This window comes from Cydia splendana, chromosome 18 (genome assembly GCF_910591565.1).
Source record: "Cydia splendana chromosome 18, ilCydSple1.2, whole genome shotgun sequence".
In the NCBI taxonomy this organism is placed as follows: domain Eukaryota; kingdom Metazoa; phylum Arthropoda; class Insecta; order Lepidoptera; family Tortricidae; genus Cydia; species Cydia splendana.
In genome coordinates this window covers 11,466,703-11,482,214 of record NC_085977.1, presented here as the reverse complement: position 1 = coordinate 11,482,214, position 15,512 = coordinate 11,466,703, and the positions used below count along the sequence as shown (strand labels likewise).

General features: G+C 35.7%; 1 protein-coding gene across 1 annotated transcript; it reads left to right on the top strand.

Annotated features, from left to right (window-relative positions):
• The first annotated feature begins 6,312 nt into the window (after positions 1 to 6,312).
• LOC134799241 (dynein regulatory complex protein 11) lies at positions 6,313 to 13,276 on the top strand. Its single transcript, XM_063771621.1, has 11 exons — positions 6,313 to 6,646; positions 6,982 to 7,205; positions 7,494 to 7,707; positions 7,905 to 8,130; positions 10,241 to 10,433; positions 10,516 to 10,729; positions 10,939 to 11,242; positions 11,383 to 11,658; positions 11,940 to 12,164; positions 12,374 to 12,501; positions 13,160 to 13,276. Exons 1-11 carry the CDS (start codon positions 6,335 to 6,337, stop codon positions 13,274 to 13,276), a joined length of 2,433 nt encoding a protein of 810 aa, XP_063627691.1. The 5' UTR covers positions 6,313 to 6,334.
• The last annotated feature ends 2,236 nt before the right edge of the window (positions 13,277 to 15,512 follow it).

The following is a 15,512-nucleotide window of genomic DNA, read 5'->3' as shown; positions in this document are numbered from 1 at the left end:
AAATGCCATAAAAGGGTCAAAACTCAGCAGGTATACTTAACTAAACAGCTTATAGATGTAGTGCATAATTGTTTTCCATCGTATTTTCTCGCAAACGTTCGTATTTGTCATGCTACTTCAGTCAACGTCAGTACTTTTTATGCCGAGACTGACTGAAATAGCAAGACACGTTCGTACGTTTCCGTGAAAACACGATGGTAAATAATTATACACTATCTGTAACCGTATATTACAGTGTCTAATTAATGTAAAATGGTATACAACATAAAAATATATGCTTAGGAACTCAGGAATACTGCAATATAAAGTAATTCATTCTAGGGTTGTTAAAATGGTCTTCATAATTAGTAGCCAAAGACTAACGCCCTTATTCATAAACATTCTATAAGCCTCAATTAGCTTATTCGTCATTTAGACTTATGTATTTTTAATAAAGGGATAAAACATAAATTAACTAATTGAGGCTTATAGTGCATTTGTGAATGTGTATAAATATTAAAATTCATCCTAATCAAAATCAAAAATCAAAATCAAAAATATACTTTATTCATGTAGGCCTAGCAACAAGCTCTTATGAATCGTAATTAATCTTAATCTAATTATCAGAGCAATTTATTGATGTTAATATTATTCCATAATAAAATTGGATTATTATACATAATCATTTAAAACCAATGTTTATAATAATTGCTGTAAGTTATTAGTTGCTGTATCACCAAAAACTGTTGTCTAGTCTAATGAATGCGTAAATTTATCGTAAATACACCCAACGTTTAAAAAAATAGTAAAAAACTGTTTTTATAATGGAATAACTACAACGTTTAAATATTGACAACAATGTTTCAGGTTGCTATTTTACCCTTCGTGACACGTGAAACCCAGTATACAAGCACCCTTATAGACGTCTCACGTTAAGAGGCAGTTATCACGTCAGCGCAGCGCCCTGTAAGCCTCGACTCTGTTTAACGCAATTTCCTCAAGGAAAGAGGCTTCTGCTTAAGGCGACGGTAGCGGTGGGTAAAATTTCAGATTCTGTCAATTTACCCCATTTCACACACAAGCGCACTTCACGCACACTACCTCACTTTACTGGGACAGGTCAGTGACCCATCATGTTTTTTTTAAGATTGGACTTTTAGTTTAGTATTGACCACTTAGCCTCCTTTGAGGGTAAAAGCGTTCCATTGAAAGATGAAAGAGAAACAATGCATTTAATCTTGCTTTCCTTGTCTGTTCATGTCACACGTGACGTACTTACCTATTTAATTAATTTGATTGTTGGCTGTTTTACTACCTAATATTGCTTTGTCGAGATACGCGTTTTGTACAATTAAAGCGAATAAAACAAGATGTCATTAAGTCAGATGTAAAATGTTATTTACTACTCTATACGGTTTTTCATAAGGTGCAAAATCCATTCAATAGGAATTTAAATAAATAAAGTTTCAGCAGGGTGGCATTTCCATTTTGGCGAATAAAGCGAAACAGAATAGTTCTATCGAACCTGCTTACAAATTTTCACGAGAATCAGTTGAGAAATGTGATCTGCAAAGGAGAACATACAAAAGCATTTTTGCCCAAGCTGAAACGGAGACCTTTGCTAACGCTCGGCCAATGATGGTTTAGGTACACCTATAAAAAATGGTTGTCCCTGCTGTAATTTTAATATCTTTAATCTTTATATTTCAACGGTATAGTTTTGCCTTAAATAATAATCGGTATCGCTAAACAATAGCGGTACCTTACTACTTATACGTTCACGAAATCGGTATCTGCATAACTTGATTGTTAGTAAACTAACCTGAAAAATAATCTCAAAATCACCGAAACATTTATGTACAGTCACCTGCAATAATATGTTACGTCATTAGCGCCAACTTTGCCTCCAGGGAAACTTTGCCCAAAACGACAATTTTAAACAAATTCGTTAATGTAGAAAAAATTATAATAGTTATGGCCACCCTGCTATTTTTAGTAGAAAATAGGTTATATTTCTGACAAAACTATATACCAAACTTGTGCATAACTTGACTTGGGAATTTAGAGTTTGAGCGAGTTGTCTAATATAGGGTATATTTCGGCGGGCAAAAAATTGATAAATAATGAATGCAAGTAGAAAAAATTGAGAACTCTTTGACAAATATTTCCGGGTTTGAGTTATAACACATGAAGCATAGATTATGTCTATTGAGATTGTAAAATGCTTAGGCGAGCCTTATTTGGAAATGGGCAAAAACGGGTAGGCAACATTGCCCAGCAAATTTATTTTAAAGTTTTTACACTTATCGCTAAGTTATTAACAGGGAATGGTAGGATTGCCCAAAACCTTTAAGTGATCCTTAGACATCATCATCATACGAGCTGTATTTGAATACCAAATTGACGTGGGCAATGTTGGCGAAAACCCCGGATATCTTTGCCCGTCCTCTAAAACGCAAAAAAATGAGTAAAAACACGATAAAAAAATTTTTTTTTTAAATAAACTGATGCGTTTGATCACAATGGACGTGCTGAGCAAAAAAAGTCATATGATGTGATGTTTTTTGAGAAATTCGTTTTAAAAAATAAGCGGGCAAAGTTGGTGATAATGACGGTACCTACTCTTCGAAGGCCGCAAAAATATGTGACATGGTCTTATGGTTCTACAAATAAGATCGTGTCAGATATTTTTGCGGCCTTCGTTGTGTAACATAAATTGCAGGCGACTGTACATTTGGAATAATTATTTTATTTAGTTTCAACGAAAGTTTCAAGTTTAGTGCGAAAATACTTCAGATATGCAATATGCACAAAATGTAGACCTAATCGAAATAAAACATTGCTTTTTATAGGTAATTTATAAAACATTCGATACATAGGTATACATAACAATAACTAGAGCGCTATTGGCCTGTAAGCTTCATCTCGGTCTTCAAAGCCGCAAAAACTCGCTAGTACTTAGTGCTGGTCTAGCCGTTATTTTTTCTTGAAGATTTTCAGAGAACAGCACGTACACGCATTATACATATAGACGGAGCGAACCGCATAATCATTATCATTTATTCGTCGCAATCCATGGTATTACAGATCTAGGTACAAGACTTTCAGGTATTACTTATACGAATTACATAACTCTTCCTGTTAATAGGCATTATTTTAAGATAAAAGTTCTATAATATAATACAAGATTACAATTGTCATCAAAATTCATTGACGTACAGAAGTCAAATACGTTTTTAAACTGACGCAAAATGATACCAGCATAATAAAAATTGATCCCAATCAGTAAAGATGAGTCTTTAAACTTTTTTCATTTTAAGCGAGTTTTGAAGGAACATAATACTTAAATTCGACTGTAATCGTATTGTTTTAAGATAGTTTACTGCGGTTTTCAACCATTATAACAGCAAATCAAATTTAAATGAGACGCGAGCTGATATTTATGTACCCTATTTTATGAAATACAATTTATCTACTGGTATACTTTCTCGTGTGCGTATATGATTTAATGTCAATATAATTGTCAAAAGCAAGAAAATCAAGCTGTCATTTTCATTTGAAGAAGTACACGTGTGCTCCGGTGTAGCCCCAACGGGCATCTGACTTGAAGAAGAATTTTGAGTGATGTCGTCAATGTATGGAAATTGTTCGAAAGTTTACATTTGAGATTGAATTTCTGTGTTGTCTTTGTGAGTAAAAATATAAATCGATAATAAATTGGTAGCTGAATTATCTAGCTTTCAGAATCATACAATAATTCAATTACTGTCAAAGACAAAATTGTTTTGCTTCCGTCTCAAACGGAACTCCATATTTTGATTTTTTGATACTTTTAGTGTCGATTTGTAGAGAATAACAGCAAATTAAAAATACAATGGCATGAAGAGTCGGTACACGGTTTCTTCGTGAACAAATTTACGTGTAATTTAATGCAATTATTAAACATTTATTGAACAAATTATGGTTACAAAGTGAGGTCTAAATCGAAAACGTCATATACCGGCCCCTTAAGTAAATACTCTAGTATGTGGCGGATTAGTATAAAACAACACCGCTCTAGCGTATGCTCACTGCTGTAATTCTAAATGGGATAGCTGCGTTAACGTATCGGTTAATTTAACAGGATGGGTAAGTGTCACGTTAGTTTTGGACAGTCGGATGGTTAGAGCTTTTTGGTGAGAGAAACTGTCATACAATTTCCTAAGTTCTTCAATTAAAGGTATATCGGCTCGATTCGGAAAATGAATTAGATTTCTACTAGACTTCAACAAGTTACAATACGGATAATTTAAAGATATTTGTAAGATAGATATGTCAAATTTGACGTTTCCGCGATTCTGGAGGTCCTCTTGAACGATTTCGACAAGTTATGACTTAGATATCCAAGTCACATCTAGGCGATATCTAATGTAGATCTAGTTGATCTCTAAATCTTCTCAAGATCTTGTGATTATCTCGAAATCCGAATAGGCCTGTCTATCGTTTCTAACTCGTATTGGGACAGCGTGGAACTATTCCCTTTTGTTATTGTGGTCTTTTCCCAGCAGTGGGACATATAGATTTATATTTCTATTTATGCTTTTGATCAGTTGGTTAGGTACGCTTAAATAAAATATAGTATGTCCAACTTATGTAGTAAAAGCAGCACGTTAGATACCTGTCTTTATGTAGACCTTTGAGCGTGGCTTTTTGCAGCAATTCCAAGTTTTACATGTCGCAAATATAATAATGATAACCTAACAACAAAAATGAACATATTCCCCATTAAAACTTATTTTCATACAAAGCGAATCAGCGACGCGTATAACCCAATAACAGTACGATAAATAATAGCAGATAAAAAATAATAATATTATTTTTTATCTGCTATTATTTATCGTACGCGAAAGCGGTTGTATATTATACAACCGCTTTCGCTGAACTTAAAACGATTTGCCTTCAACATGGTAGCGATAATTTCGGTGAATACGGAATAATTCGAGCGGAACATTGCTGATAGCAACCGTGGGGAGTTTTTATGAAGTTTTAATCAGGTGTTTTTCATATCCCGAAAATAACAAACATGCTTATGGCTACATTTGTAACTGCAAAGCTAATATAGTTAGACCAACAGAAGTCTGCAGCGATTTTGATAGCACACGCAGTGCAAGTGTCATTTATACGTCATAATTTTATAGAGGTTTGACGTTTCAAAATCGATGCAGACTTCTTTTGGTTCAACTCTACTTACATGCATATTGCAGTTTATAGGTAGATACATGACGATTTACTGTGTTAAAACCTAACCCCGTCATCATCTCTTATGAATGCATGCAAGTACAGAAAGGTTAGGTTAGGACTAATTTTACTTTAAGTTTTATTCTAAGTATAAGATGGTAGGTCTATATGCTTGTACGAGTTATGCGGTTCTTTTTGTGTTGCCTATATATTTTTTGGGCAGCTAAAATACATCAAATCCAACAAATAAAATCTAACAAATACTTGTTAGAGTTCTAATCTCTTATTCATAGGATCATAGTTACCTACTTAAACTTCTTTCAAAAACTATAAATATAAATGTGCAGTAGTAGGTACGGTCAGCCAAGAAAGTAGTATACCACTTTTCGACTCTATCAATCAGATGATAGAGTCGAAAAGTGGTAAACCACTTTCTTGGCTGACTGTACCTGACGTGTACTCGTAACAGGCCTCTTTATGCCAGCATTGTTTTCAAAATGAAAGTATAGCCTTTTTTAATGTTACATAAAAAAAATGCTCTTAGTATAGAATTGTATCAGTAGGTAACCAGCTTAAAAAACACTCTATGTAACATAGAGATAATAATTGTAAATGTACAAAATATTTATTAAAGATACTATTGAAACCCCCTATCGAACAATGTTTGGTCGATAAGCCCGTTGCCACGTGTACCTAAACTCGTCGAAGCTTGAAGTGAGAACATTTAGTTGATACACAACTTTGCTCGCGATAAACACGATTGGCAAGATTCGCGACAAACAGGAGTTTTAAAAGCTTGTTTATAAAACAAGCGTTCAAAGTGTGCTTAAGCGTGTACAGCGTGCAAAATTTTATTCCTCTCTTTAAATTAAGCTAGACAAACTGAACAGAAGTGAATTTTGTGTTAGCAATGACGTAAATGTGCTGTTTATTCGTTGTTTCGATTAGATGTTAACTAATGACTTTATTGATTAAACTGGTGTGTTGTTCTGAATATATTTTAGGTATAATGTTAAAATTTAGCAAAATAAGGCCGTTTAATTTTGCAAAAATGAACAATGATTACGTATAGAATCTAGATCCAAAACTATACGTTTCAACGATTAGATCTGATTAGAAGTTCTTGAATTCTTTCAAAATGTCAAACATAACCTATAATGATTTACTATGCGAAACATCAGAAATCATTGGCGAGGCAACGCAAGCGGACGAGGCAGTGTTTGCACTAGGCGAGGCGGAGAAAACTCAGCTGCATCCTCATCTGTCCGAGCTCAGAGTGAGGTATACGGTCCTCGTCCGGCGTTTGGATAACGTGTACGACCAATTGTTACAACCTCAGAAGAGATTGATAGTGAAGAGGCTACTCGAGGCGTGTTTGGGGAGGCTGATAGAAATTAAACATGATTTAGTGGAGTTGCATTTGTCAGATTATACGTTTGACGATGATGAGGTGAGATTAAAAAATAACCTTTTAAGCTAAAACTTTTTTGGTTTGTCGTGTCGTTTGTGGTTGTGATTGTTGGCTGTCGTGAGCCTACAAAAGTATAATTTCCTACTGATAACAAAATTAGGATATTAATCATATATAATGATAATAATTTTGATTTTATACTGTCACGGAAATACCGCAAGGGTGTCTGTGTTAGTTTTTATAATGAGATTATTTTGCCGCTACAACTATTTCACTTGCTGTCACACGAAGCCCCTAGGTTATATAATATTTAGTTATATAATCAGAAACTTTTTAATAGTATTTTTTTTTATAAATTTCTTCGGTATTTGCAGGTTCTGCAAAGACTACAAGTAACGCCAAGCGAAGCAGAGCCATGTATCCCTCAATACTTTATAAGAGAAAGAGAGGAAGAGGTGGAGAGTCGGCAGCAGTTTATCATAGATACTTTGAGGAAACTGGGCCATGAGCCTCCGAAGCCTCAAGCTGTGGTACTGACGGAACAGCAGGCGGTGCTCATTATTCAGAGCCACGAGAGAGCTAGGCAGGGACGATTGAGGTGTGATCGGAATTATTATGATTGCCTAGTTTTTATTTTAACATCATAAAGACGTGATTACCTTTAAAAGTGTTGAAGTTTCAAAAGCTATTTATTTATTTCGTAAAAATGTCGAAACTATAATTATATAATGTTTTGAATAAATATTTACAACCAATTACCTATTGGCATTATTGTTAGATGTACTACCTATAAAAACAAAAACAAGAAAACACTTTTCAACTATAAAAAAGCTATTTTTTGTCAATCGAATGACTAAGTATTTATTTAACAAACATATATTTTCAGAGGTCAGTTCATGAAAGAGATCCGTTTATTGAAAGAGAAAGGAAGAGACCAGAAAACTGAAATGTCTCCGTCAGCTGCTACAGTAATACAGCGCGTGTGGAGAGGTTTCATAGCAAGAAGAGCAACGAAGAAGAGGAAACAAGAAGAAATGCTTCTTATTGGCATGGAATTACCGCCTTATACAGAATCTGTAGCAATCAAGAAGTCTGAAGAAGTAAGATTAATTCAAAACCATTGTATACTCGTGGCCACTAACTTGTCACTGATTTTTGATCCGCAAATCTTTAACTTCTTGTTTTAGGTCTCATTTGTCTTCATTTATAAAGTAACATAAATAGCATTTATAGTTATATATATTAGAAAGAAAAAGTTAATATACTCAAATAATGATTAACTAAGCTTTTTTTCTAGATAAAAGAATACCGACGAAAACTACAAAAGGAGCGAGAAAAGGAATATCAAAATGCTCTAGTGACAATCGAAGAACAGCTAAGAAAACAACATGGCGTAAAACTTAATGAGCAAATAGGGGCCGAGTTGAGGAGGTATATTTCAGAGTATTTTGAGAGGACTGGAAGATTTCCAGATTTTCCGTCAGAAGAAAGTGGTGGAAGTCGAGCCATGTTTAGTAGACAAGGTAAATAGTTCATGCTTTATTGATCAATTTGTTAAGAAAAATTAAGCAAATTTCTTCTGTGAGACCCATTGCGGTGGGGTCTACTTTACGACGTCTGGCTTCAAAAATTGCGGTTAGACACATTAGATCAAAATTACAATCCCTTTTTGAACCAATACAGCTAGGTTTCGGCACGAAAGGTGGGTGCGAGGCAGCCGTCCATGCCCTAAGGACCTACCTTTCACTCGATGATTGCGAAATTGTTGTCAAAATTGACGTTAAAAATGCTTTTAATTCGGTTAGTAGAGACACCTTGCTGACAGAAGTTAAGGACAAAATTCCGGAACTATACAATTACCTTTTCTTTTGCTATTCAGACTCATCTAAATTAATGTACAAGTCACATGAATTATCTTCCGAGGTTGGCTGTCAGCAGGGTGACCCTCTCGGGCCAGCAATTTTTAGTTTGGCTATAAATCCAATTATCAAAAATTTAAAATCAAAATTCAATGTGTGGTACTTAGATGACGGAACCCTAGGAGGTGACGTGAATACTGTACTCTCTGATTTGTCTTTTATTAAGAGTAGTTTCGAAAATATTGGTTTAGAACTGAATTTCAGTAAATGCGAACTCTTTATTCAAAAATCTTCTTGTACTTTGACCAACTTACAACCCAAATTTGACGATCTGACTCCCAATATCAAATCAGTAGACAAGTATTCTCTTTGCCTCCTGGGTTCTCCTATATTCGAAGAATCTTTTCCCGATTATATTTCTAACTCCATAACTAAATTCAAAAGTCACACGGATCGCTTACTCGAAATTAGGCCTCATTATGCTCTTGTGATTCTTAAATTCTGCCTTTTTGTCCCTAAATTTACGTATGTGCTCCGCTGTTGTCCTTTCTGGAAACATCAAAATTTATTGTCGCCCATAGATGATTTGATCAAAATTAGTTTAGAGACGATTCTAAACATTCAGCTAAGTGAGCCTTCCTGGTCTCAAGCGTCCCTCCCCATTCGGTTTGGAGGTTTAGGAATTCGCAAAATTTCCAGTGTGGCTTCCCCAGCCTTTTTGGCGTCCACTCATAGCACGTCTGGTCTCATAGGAAATATCTTAAGGGCTTTGCCCACAAACTGTGAGATCGCGGGCTTTGAGGACGCAAAAATGCTTTTAAAATTGCTTGCCCAGGCAAACAATTTCCAGACAACCCAAATTCACAAAGGAGTTGGGATAATGTTTACTGTGATTTAACTTACAATACTCTCCTAAACAACTGTACAGGTCCAGACCGCGCGAGGCTTTTGGCGGTCGGAGCCCGGGAAGCCGGTTACTGGCTACATGCCCATCCTTCGCCCAATACTGGTACTTTCTTGGATCCGGCCTCCCTTAGACTGGCGACTGGTTTGCGACTCGGGGTTTCGGTGTGTACGCCACACATATGCTCTCCCACGGACGTGGACCGACTGGGACACCACGGATTATCTTGTCAAAAAAGTGCAGGCCGTTTTTCGAGACATGCGTCGCTTAATGACATAGTCCGTCGGTCTCTTGCCACCATCAATGTGCCTGCTCTTCTTGAGCCGACTGGCATTATCAGAGATGATGGCAAGAGGCCCGATGGAGTGTCCTTAGTTCCTTGGAGCTTGGGACGGATGTTGGTGTGGGATGCTACCTGCGTAGACACACTGGCACCGTCCCACCTCCAACGGACTACTGTAAAAGCGGGCGGAGCGGCGGAAAGCGCCGAAATTCTAAAACGTAACAAATATAAGAGCCTCGGTAGAGAGTACCATTTTGTACCATTTGGTGTTGAAACTCTAGGTCCATGGGGTCCCAGCGCGCATAAGTTGTTCGCAGAAATCGCGAAGCGTCTGGTTGACGTAACTGGTGACCGAAGAGCTGGCGGCTACCTCGCACAACGTATCAGCATTGCGATACAGCGAGGAAATGCCGCCAGCATCCTTGGTACAATGCCTCAAGGGCCTATTTTAGATTTAAGCTAGTTATTAATTTCGTTAAGTAGTACCACTGTATATATATTGTATGTAAATAAATGTTTTGAACAGCAAATTTCTTGATATCGAGACTTACTTAATAATAGTTCTAAATAAGGCATTTTATTCTCAGGCACGAGTCCTGATAGTACATTGAGTAAATCTTCGCCGGTATCATCTAAGGAATCAAAAAAAAGCAAGGAAAGTAAAGATAAGAAAAATGGGATATCTGAAGACAACAAGAATAAAGATGAGGAAGCAGATTTACAAATGTTCAAGTGTAGTACCTCGAACTTTTTACAAGACGTCATTAGTGCCAATGAAGAGTTAGTACCTAGTTGTAACGTAGATATCTAAACAAAGTATGATAGATAATATAGTTTTGTGATAATCATAACCATTTTTCAGATTTGAAGATATATGGAAATTTAAAGATGATGCTGATAATCCACATGAACGATATTACAAGGACATGATAGAAAGAGAAAAGATGGTTAAAATTGAACAAGAAATAAGAAACATCGTAGATGAAATGATGCGTAATGAACTCGAGCAGTTACAAGCTGCGTTTGACAGAGATAGAGCTTACAAAGGTAAAAAGGCGAAGAAACCTCAAAAGAAGGTTAGCTTATTAAAATTGTTACCTACATAAATCACCAAGTACCTAATAAGAAATGACGTGACATTAAAGCTCTCCAAGGGGCCTCTACGTGTTGGATCTATATCCCCACGCAAGCATATCAAAAGACCGGGATTTATAGGCTGGTGAAATCCAAGGAGATACCTATAAAGCAATTTTATGACTAAAATAAAATTCCAAATTAATTTTAGGTCCGACGAGGAGGAAAAAAGAGCAAAAAGAAAAAGGAAAAAGATTTAACACCAGACAGAACCACAGAGTCATTGTTTGAAGAACTAGTATCAAATGGCATTATCCGTCCGTATCCAGTTTGCAAAGTAGATGACTATATTGGCGAAAAATCCTTCGTTGGAGCCGAATGGAGGAACGAAGGCCGAGAGCCAATGCCTTGTCTGGGGGATATAAGGCAGTTAATAAAAGAGTATTGTATTCTACCTCTTGGTTCAGAGCACGTTCGAACTCATGCACCGTTAGTGCGATCAGTTTTGTTGTCTGGTAAGATTATTATTTACATAAGTGATTGTGTTAAATTTAGAGGTACCTCAGAGGTATTCATGCAACAAAAGACTTGATTTGAAAACGTTAAGGAAGACACCGCTATCTGCAATTGATTTCCAAAATGTTGATGATTTTAGGTCCAGCAGGCAGCGGAAAGAAGATGTTAGTCCATTCAATCTGCAGCGAAGTAGGAGGGGTATTATTTGACTTGTCTCCAGCTAATATAGTTGGAAAGTATCCCGGCAAATCAGGGCTTATAATGTTGATACATTTAGTCGTCAAAGTATCGCGGTTACTTCAGCCAGCTGTGATTTGGATGGATGACGCTGAAAAGCCATTTGTGAAGAAAATACCAAAGACAGATAAAACGGATCCTAAGCGGCTAAAGAAGGATTTGGCTAAAATAATAAAAGGTCCAAAACATTATGTGTTTTTTTTTGTACCTATCTTTTTTTGTTTATTTATTTGAATATTTCCAACTAAATAGCTTATGTAAGATTTGTAAGTTTCTTTCCGTCTAGCTATTGTAAGTTAGAAAATATAGTTTGTGGACATCTTTTATTGGTATTTTACGCTTTGTATTGCTGTAGAGGACCCAAAAAAATTATATAAAGTAATGGTATGATAAAAAAATATCAAATGTTGAAGTTTCAATTGCGTGATGTTTAATCTTAAGTATTTCTTTAATTTTTAGGAATTTGCCCAGAAGACCGCGTCTTATTTGTCGGCTCCTCGCGTTGCCCCTGGGAGGCAGAGCAAAAGCTCCTCTTCCAGTGCTACTCGAAGGTCATCCAGATCCCTAGAGCTGACTACGGCAGTATCTCCCTCATGTGGAGAACGCAGCTTCACAGAGCTGGTGCCTTGTCGCCTAGACTGGATGTCTCTAGTTTGGCTAGAGTATCGGATTCGTACACTATTGGTAATTTTATATTTTAACATCTTTTTCGATTCATTATTTGGAAAAAAATCTAACCATGTAGTCAATATAATTGAATCACCACAGTTTTCGTGTTTTTATGTCTTTTTTGATCAAAGTGTGTGTTTTTTTTTTCGTTTATCTTTTCAAACTGCAATAGGGAATTTCTACTACATATACTATAGTTAATGCTTAGTTAATGTTATTTCAAGGGACACTGCTGTCAGCTTTAGACGCATTATTGACCACAAAGAGAAGGCTACAACTGCGCGTGCGCGCTCTAACCGCTCATGAGATCGCTGTACAGTTGAGCACGCGGGAACCTGTATATGCTGAACAAGTAAGTTTTCATTTCTTCTTCTTCTTCAGCGTGTGTTCGCCCACCGTTGGGCATACGCCTCTCCAATCTCTCTCCATTTTGAGCGGTTGTTGGTCTCCCTTATCCAGACTGGTCCTGCAGTTTTCATTTATTAAAAAATAATCATACTCTGTATCACTTGGTGTTTACGTTACGTTGTGTAAATTAACGACACGAAATATCATGTACATAAGTTCAGTTATTTGCAAGCCATTTTTGCATACTTACAAAAAATATGATTTACCTATGCCATAAAAAAAAAAACTTGAGGTAAATTATTTAAGCATGGGTTTATTATTGATTACTTTTGCTATAGTATCAATGTATAAATTTATTACAAACTAGTAGCCTATATTAAAATTGGTTTAATATTCTTCAAATAAAAGGGACAATATTCATCTACACAAGAAATTGCAATGATTTTGAAAAATGCAAGTATGTCCCCGATCTTATTGGACAGAACAAGCTAACTTTGCATGGAATTTGCAAAGACAAAGTGTGACAATGTCATGATTAATGTCTAATTTCTATGAAAATATGACGTTTATATAAGTAGGGACACCCTTTCACTTTGTTCTATCCAAGTTGGTGTTAAGTTAGCTAAGACGGACACTAAGTACATTGAGCTTTTTATTAACAGGACGCCTCGGCAGAAGCTTGGTGGTCTAAAACTCCTCTAGAAAGGAGACGACAAAAGGCTTTGCAAAGAATTGAGGAGCTGGAACGCGAAGCCGAGGAAAAAGCAAAAGCTGTGTGAAATTGAAATAAACTACTTGGTAATTTTAAGAAGATAATTTATACAGAATTCTAAGCTCAAATCTTAAACCTTTTATATTGTAAGTATCTAACTATTATTGCTCAAATTATTATTTTAAAGTACCTTTGAATTGTAATGAAAAATAAAGAGTGACATAAGACACTGTGACAGAATCACAGTTTGTTCCATTTTTACTGCACCCTAGCGTTTAGCGTTATCATACAAAGTGTTAAAATGTACATCCCTATCCGAAGATTCTGAAAACAAAGTATTTTACAAGCTACTTCATTCATGAGACTTAAAATGACAGAAGATTCGTTTTGTTCTATTATGATTTTTATCTTTACCCTTCTGTGTAAGCTTTTAAATTTGATCTAGGAACGTTTTTATTTCTGCAATGTTAATATTTTCAGCATAAATATTTTTAAGTATGGCCAGATACTGCCCCAAGAAGTGGAAAGAAGCCTTTGTATATCCTTGGGACATTACATTATTAAAGTAAAAAAAAAATGGTTGTCTGTAAAGTCGGTTTACGGACGATAATTTTGCGTGATAACGTCATAAGAAAACATTACCATTACATTACGTAACGTTACCATGGAGAGATCTCCATAACGTTACCATGGACAGATGTCCACAACGTTACCATGGAGATCTGTCCACAACGTTACCATGGAGATCTGTCCACAACGTGACACTTTTTCGTGCATGCTACCGACCGGTGTTCATCGATTTATAAGACGTTATCACGTCAAGAAATTAGTTTATTTTAGTCATCACACAAAAAGTGAATAAATTCCTTCTTAGATTATTTAAAAAATCAATGACTGTGACTGTCATTGTAACCAAACAAACACATCAAATAGTATTTTCTACAAACCAAAGTAAATACGAATCTTAAAATCCGATTCATGCAAGTTACATTTGGAATCTTAAGCAAAAAGGGTACCGATTTAAAAGGACGTAGCAGCTGGTCGCTCTCACGGGGCTTTCGAATAAAATTAAAGCCAATATCCGATTGAAAACCCGTGTATCGAAAATTGTGACGGACTTTATCGGAAATTCAAATGATTTTTATGATACTTTTAAAGGATTTGGGTTTATTGAAAGTTTGAAACCCATTACCACAGTTAGTCATACACACACATCGTATGTCAGATTACGAATGCTGTTTTGGCATGAACATTAACAATACAATCGATTGTATGTACATATTTTTTAATTTATTGCATGTTAATCATGATATATTATGTAATAATAAATATTTAATTGATTTTATTAAACTACTTTACAACTTTTTAAATCAGTCTACTCTAATCTCAGAAAAGTTAATCAGCGCTAAAATGACCCAAAAAAAAATCTGCAAAATCTTTCTCAAAATCCCCTTTGATACAGTAAAATTCAAGTGCGCTCAAAAGCGCAACAAAGTAAAAATAAATCACTTTCGCGAAAACAAGTTAGGTAACAGTGTTTTTTCACGCATGGCACAAAGGCTCAAAGCTCAAAGGTGGAGAAGCATGTTGGAGAGTGTAAAATGGGTTCAGTGCAAAATAAGGACGAGAAGATTCAGTGACTAGTGTTTTTAAAAGATGTGTCCCGCCGAGTTTGTTGCCGGTCCCATATTGGTTATATGTACCTATAGACGTGCACGTTGCGGAAAGTTTCCAAAAAGTTGAAAAGTTCTCGGAGAATTCAGGAAAATTTCACAGGATACAAAGGAAACTTTCATTTTTGAAATGAAATATTTCGATTCGTTCTTAAAAATAATGAGAAGTTTCCGAATTTTTTTCTAAGTTGAAATTTCACAATATTGGAAACTTTCTTCTACTTTGAAAAGGTTATTCATGAATTTCATCAAGCGTATGGAAAAGGCGATCTTAAAACATCTTCGAAACTGACGTCATGTGAGTGGTAGGCAGGTAAGTTTTCCTGTGGTACGATTAGTTCTACTGTGCTAGTATGCACTAATAATCTACACACAAGAATAACGGGACCCTAAATTTCTAGAATAAACCTCGTGTTTGTAAACCCTTTGTGAATGAACTGCGAATTTCGCGCTTTGCTATTTTTTTTGCTGCCAGATTACTTAGAGCATGTTAACCATCACGATCCAAATGTTTAACAATAACTCGATACACTGCGCGTTTTTGTCTACTAATTTTTAAAGTTTTTTTGTAAAGTAGTAATGGATAACGTAGCATGTTAGTTTGCCGCTTGATGTAAAATTACGTAGTAC